Source organism: Urocampus carinirostris, chromosome 15 (genome assembly GCF_059441175.1).
Source record: "Urocampus carinirostris isolate Australia breed hairy pipefish chromosome 15, RoL_Ucar_1.0, whole genome shotgun sequence".
Taxonomy (NCBI): domain Eukaryota; kingdom Metazoa; phylum Chordata; class Actinopteri; order Syngnathiformes; family Syngnathidae; genus Urocampus; species Urocampus carinirostris.
The window spans coordinates 12,108,053-12,114,635 of record NC_142363.1 but is presented as its reverse complement, the minus strand read 5'-3'; the positions used below and the strand labels follow the sequence as shown (position 1 = coordinate 12,114,635).

Below are 6,583 nucleotides of genomic sequence, written 5' to 3'. Positions count from 1 at the left end.
TTAATAGCTATTTTTCCTGAAGATGCAATGTGATTAAAAGCACTACATTTATTTTACTTTTAGTAACAGAAAAATAGTATTACTCCCCTCTGCCGTTATCTTTTGATAACTTAAGGCTATAAACTATTTGCTGTATTTTCTGGACAGTTTCCTTATATGACCATATATAGGTCGCACCAGTGTATAAGTCACATTTTTAGGGGAAAACCCAACACCAAAATCTTCAAAGGTAATTTAAAATATAAGAGACAACGGGGCGAATTGCTTTGTACTGTATCTAAACGTTACATGATTGACATGCCTGTTCAGATAACTCTCGCATAAATAACATGCTTACCAAACTATCATTCTCAATCTAAATTACTAAAGCCAATGAAATTTTCATCCTCTGTGTAACGGTAAACAATCTGATGGCTTCTACATAACTTACGTCGGACTCATCATGTCCTCCGTTTTCTGCTTTTCGGCTGCATGTTTCACTGTTTGCAGCTTGTAATCTTGCAGAATATAATTTTATTTTCAGTGCCATTTTTGTTCAGTTTTTATGAATGATCGCTGTTGTGACGAAAAATATGCGCCCGTGTGAAATTTCCCCCCTAGCAAGAGCATGCATACGTCATGAGCCCAAATGTCACTATAACGACTTCATATACCCTCTTTGGGGAAAATGTATTGGAACCGTAAAGCACAGTGAATTTACACCTTGTATAGAAATTACTTTTGAAAAAGTCCAAGATTTACCTTGGCGAAATGATGCCTTATCTTCTAAACATTAGTATCCCGATTAACCTTTTTATGGGTAATTTGGTGATTATTGTATTGGCCAAAATCGGGAATAAATTAAATTGCACGGATAGATAGTTTCTAATTGAAGCAATCAAATGTCAATCAACTGTTGCCCTTCCATTGACTCTTTTCTTTGACAGAAATACAGTACACTTGAATCACTTGTCGTAAAATGCTACTGTACGTAATATTTGACGTAAACAGAATTATAAATTGAATGGAATAGAATAGTCCTGACTGTTCCTGGGTAAACGCGTCTAAAGATTTTAAGAGAAAACAAGATAAAAGACTGTCAGGATAAAAGGTCAAAACATATTTACAACATTAGTGCTAAGAGATTGGCCAAAGTTGTACAAAAATAGTGCATCGTAACAATATTGCAATGAAAAGAAGTGCAATACTGTAACATTTAGCCTTTTTCACAGTTTTGCATGCTTGTTTTGAAGAAACTGATTTTGCACACAATTTTACTATGCTCAACCAAAACAAGGGATTTTTGATTTCGATGCTATCTCCTAATTCCTACCCCACAGAAATAGCGGCACATTCTGTGTACCCGCAGTAAGATCAGTATTGGTTCTGTTGACTTCTTTGTCCCTCAATGCCAAGTCTTGTAATCTCATTAGAAACACTAACTGCCAAAGCCTGTTATAAAAGAAGACTTTATCAAGGTAGACGTGTCTGTTTTAAAGCACAGGCTAAATCGACTACAGGTGCTGAGATAGATCCTCTGTGTTGTAAGTTTCCCCTCCTGGTTGTCCAGGCAGGGGAACAACAAAGACCCAAATCTCGAATCAATCGCCAACAACACTGGCAAAATGTTTTTCAGACTCCCAAGGCTGACACCGGGCTACATCAGGTTGCTGCAGGTAAGATTTGTTGTTCTTGAGTTTAAACCAGTATGGTAGTATTAAATATTCGATTGTGTTGTTGTGTTAACTATTTAGTATTTGTTGGAAGAGCTTCATTTTATAATAACCCAGACTCCTTCCCAACAGATCCATAGTTTCTGTAATAGAAGGTGCACCCAAAACTGCCCAATTGGCCAGAACATTAAACATTAACCTTATAAACCGGTGCACCTTGTATGCAGTTGAGACTGGAAATTAAATTTATCGCTTAGCGATGGTAGCAACGGGGATCAAATTTGATAGGAAAGGTAAGAGCACTGAGTTTTAATCCTCACCACCAATCCACTACGGACATGGGTGCAACGGGAATGGATACAGACGACACATGAAAATACATAAGGTCTTATTTCATTATCACACTATTTTTAGTCATAGTACCAGGATTTTTAAGTAGAGAGAATGTTGTTTCACATTCTCTGAACTCAAACTAAGCATCATAAGTGACGAACGTTTTTCAATGCGAACCTCTTAATTCTGTTCAGAACAACCAAATTGCTTCCCACAATGCCCCTAATGTCTTCCAAGTAAAAAAAAACGTCCGCTTTGTAAAGACTTTCCAAGTCTACTGTACCATGGACCGGTTTAATGTCTGACAATATTCCCGTTCCTCAGCCCACTGATATCAACAGTTTTGCACTGTGACTAAAAATAGTGTGATTTTGAGATAAGACCTAATGCCTTTTCTTGTGTCGACTGCATTCCTTGGGGACTAGTGGATGGGATCTGCCGCATTCCACACTGTGCTCTGGGTCTGACTCCCGTTGCATTCAAAGTTTTGCAATTGTATGCAAAATTGATATGTTTTGACTGATACATCGATGCACAAACACTGCACTTTTGCAACCCAAGCCCTTATAGTAGTTTTTATTCCATGCGCGTTAATAGTCTGGTTTGCCCTATATATGAAAAAATAACACCAAATGGGTTTTTTGGGGGGGTGCGCATTGTAGTCTGGTGCACCTTTATAGTCCGGATAATACAAGATATAGTGTTTGCTCAGCAAAATGGTCCTTGAAGGAATAGGTTTAAATGACTGATGTAATCATTGCTCTCAAGGTGCTAGTTTAATAGATATCCATGGCCTAACTTATGGCTGAACATATATCATTTTTATTTCACAAAGTGCAATCCCGCCATCAGGTAGCTGTTTATCTGCCCAGAGACGCAATCGCATCAACTGTGCACACACACTCACAGATTCATTCCGGTCTCCGATTTTCTTAATTACGGGGCGCTTTTTGTTTCAGCTCACGTCATATAATTACCTTTCCGGTGACACAAACAATGAAGAAATGTAAGCCCGTGACAGCCCATTGAGTTGTGAATAGAAATGCGAGCAAGCGAATGGCTTTTTAACTGCCTGAGACACGCAACTGTTTTGGAAAATGAGGTTTCCATTATTCGCTTGGCTTTATTATTGCAAAAGGTCTGGGCAGGAAATTGCCCGTGTCAACAAATTGAGGAGTTTGTTTTGGGGTGAGAAAAAAAGTCTAAGGGAGATGTTGGGTGCTCATTGAGGCGTAAACTGGGGTAACTTTCAAGCTGCGAAAGCCCAGGTAAAAAATTGTAAAACATAAAAAATAATTTTAAGATAAAATGTTTTCATTCTGTGCCAAATAATTTCTCATTTCAAGAATATTTTTTGAATAAAAGAGATTGAAGTAAGCAATAAAATGTGTAATTTTCTTGCAATGTATGATTGAAGATATTTGTTGTTAAATTTACTACATTAGGAAGTAGACGCTTAGTTATAATCACGTATAACAACCCATCTATGGTAGTAGTCTCCAAACTACAGCCTGGGAACCATTTGTCGCATGCATTGTAAATGGGATGTTTGAGTACTGATACCAAGTAACATTATTGGTGCTGATTTAGGGTACCTGTGCTCAAGATAGTAGGCAATACCGGTACCGGCTGCTATCTGGTGGCTGTTTAACAATCAGGAACCTGAAATAAATTGCCTTCAAAGGTCAATATGGCTCCTTCATCATTTTGAGTTGCCAACCCCTGGTGTGGTGGAAGTAGAGAACGACTGTAAAAGAATGAAAACAAACTTTGGACACTAAAAGTGACCAAGCACCAATTTTACTCTCATTTTTTGGCCCAGCCTTTCATAATTCTTTTGTTGTTTTTGGTGTCCCTGTTGCAGCAGAAGGGCAAACAATCATATCAGCTCCCTCTCGGTGGACTTAATGTTATGTAAAATTGATACACATTTCTAAGTGGTTTTCTGAGTGTTTTAAAAAAAATCACACTTATATGATAGTTAATGTATTTTTACTTATCGTAAATTCCGGACTATAGAGCGCACCTGATTATAAGCCGCACCCACCACATTTCGGGATGAAAACCGAGTTTGTACATACACAAGCCGCACCTGTATATTAGCCGCATGCGCCAACAGTGCAAAAATGCAGCACAAACACAAAATTAACTCATAACCGACACAGTCCAAAAATCTCAGCCGGCAAAATGAGAGGTGAATGATACAGGTACTTAACGTTTGATGCAGACCTGCAGAGTCTGGGTGCCCGTTGAAAGTAATCCAAGGAAAAAAGTGTATATTTCCAAAGGTAAGGGTGGGAAAAATATATATCCACTATTGTCGGCCACGTCCACAAACACGTCTCACCTTTACTCCACTTCCCGTCAGCCCGCGTTTGCCCCGCCCCTTCTTTCTCATTTGCTCGTTTAAAACATATCAGAATAAGTTTCTAAAATAAATGCATTACAAAAATATACAGTTGCAAATGCATATTATACATGGTTACACATATTTACAAAGAAAGACGGTACACCGAGAGAGTTTTCAAAGCTTTAATAATAATATTATAACTTTCATCCCAAACCGTGCCTATGAAGGGTAGCCAAACGCTACTATCAACACACTCGCAACACAGTAAGCGGCTGTGTTAAAAAAAACATACCGTGTTTGTAGTAATCACGACAAACCATTCTCATCTTCCTCCTTATAACCGACGTCATCAAAGTCCTCTACCCTAGTATGGGAATGAGACTATGTCATATAGACGTCGTCCCAAGCTGCCTTATTCAAAAACACCCTAGCAACACGCTCGCAAAGTTTACGTGCAGTAGCTCTGTTTCCGTCTTTATCGGACTGCACGATTGCATTTAGCTTGAAAGCTGCGTCATGTGCCTTTCTTTTTGAATTTGCATGGTGAGGATATTTCTACGCTAATTTAATTTGTGCACAAGCTAAGAAGTTGCAGCCTTCCTCGGCGCATATATTCCACCGGTCTAAATCTAACCTTTTGTACTCGAGCGTCGCTGGCGGCCGTTAGAAAAATAACATAAATTGGCCGCATCACTGAATATGCCGCAGGGTTGAAAGTTTGGGGAAAAAGTAGCGGCTTATAGTCCGGAATTTACAGTATTCAAATTAATCTATTTTTTTTAACTAACATTTTTGTTTGTTTTTTACCTATAGAAGGCGCTAAACCATACATAATTTCACTTAAAACTTGCCTTATAGGGCAATTTGAGTTTCTGATTGAAAACACTGTTTGTGTGCTTATTACAAAACAGTAACAGAACAAAAAAACAATATAAATTGTGACCTGTGTTTGTATTAGAATTAGAATTATCTTTATTGTCATTGGGAACAACGTAGTAAAATTGCTTACAACGGATTCAGCCCTTGAAGAAAATGTTGGGCTAATTCGAATTTCAGCCAGAGGTTAGATCATAAGACAAAGGTCAATCATTACGTTCGGGTCAGGGTGGGTTTCTCTCTCGTTGCGCTTTTTAAAAAGTATCTACCCGTAATTGATCTACCTGCCTTTCTCTTCAAATGCCGTGCTAGATTCTTAAGGACCTACTGCTGCTGGGGTTAATGGCTCAATTTTTAACCCGTCAAAATCACGGCTGGCCTTAAAATGTTCCCATCAATCATGGATAGTTGTCAATTATTGAACCTCTGTTGACACTGTAATATTAAAAACGGAAATGTTTAGACAGTCTTGTACCTTAGATTTTGTTCACAAATTAAAGCCTGTCTTTTACGTCACAAATCACTTTTCCTCCCAAGTCCTGACAGATAAAGTGTGAAATTTCAGATTTGCTTCAGGCGCGGTCCTGCAAGTAAAGTTAATTGGTCGGGCTTAATGCCCACGGGTCTTGGTCTGGTCGGGCTTACCTCTAATCTCAGCCGATCAACTTAAGTATGTTTTTTTCTTCTCTCAGACCCAAGCCTTCCACGTGTGTTTGGTGCGTCCGCCTGAGAAGACTGTACCAGGCCTGGCGATGTTCCTTGGCGCCTTGGGAATCGGCATGTGCGGATACGGCTCAAGGCAGCTGGCTCTCTACCACCGTCCGTCCGGTCGTGTTCTGCAGAGCGTGGGCTCGCACACCGACGCCACTGTGGCGGGCGCGGCGGTCCTCAGAACCCATTTCCTCTATACAACGCGCAGAGCTGGTGCCTGCCAGCAAATCCCACCGCCCTCCTTCGTGGGCCAAAAGTTTGTTTAAAATATCAGTGTAGGTTGGGTAAAGATTGGCAAGCAGAGGATGAGTCCCGGTGACTGCACTGTCGTGTGTTGAGGATCGTAGCTATGCCGGCCCATTATTTCAATGAGGCCCATGTGCTCTCTGATGACACGACAATGGAGTTATTCTGATGATTCAACCTTTGATAGCAGAACGCTGGATGCGAAACTATAAGAACTATAAAGAAATAAGTAAAACTATTGAACAAAACTGAAAATAAAAAGTGAATTAAAACAAGTACCAAAGAATAGAGATTAAAAAAATAAGTATGTATGCGTAAATTTTAAGATAAATATAACAACATACTCATCAACACTACCATTTTATGCGTGAGACTACCGCTTTTGTCCCCTTAAAAGGCATAGTGATTTTTTTTT

General features: G+C 39.3%; 1 protein-coding gene across 1 annotated transcript; it reads left to right on the top strand.

Moving 5' to 3' along the window:
• Positions 1-1,456: 1,456 nt before the first annotated feature.
• On the top strand, positions 1,457-6,583 carry LOC148351566 (uncharacterized). The gene is made up of 2 exons (XM_088354359.1): positions 1,457-1,655; positions 5,904-6,583. The coding sequence occupies exons 1-2, from the start codon at positions 1,605-1,607 to the stop codon at positions 6,186-6,188; spliced, it is 336 nt and encodes a 111-aa protein (XP_088210485.1). The 5' UTR covers positions 1,457-1,604; the 3' UTR covers positions 6,189-6,583.

What these genes read in the sequence shown, in the direction of transcription:
- LOC148351566 (XM_088354359.1), top strand. Translation starts at nt 1,605, where the DNA reads ATGTTTTTCAGACTCCCAAGGCTGACACCGGGCTACATCAGGTTGCTG. An exon ending in GCTACATCAGGTTGCTGCAG is followed by an intron (nt 1,656 to 5,903) that starts GTAAGATTTGTT and finishes TTCTTCTCTCAG; the next exon opens with ACCCAAGCCTTCCACGTGTG.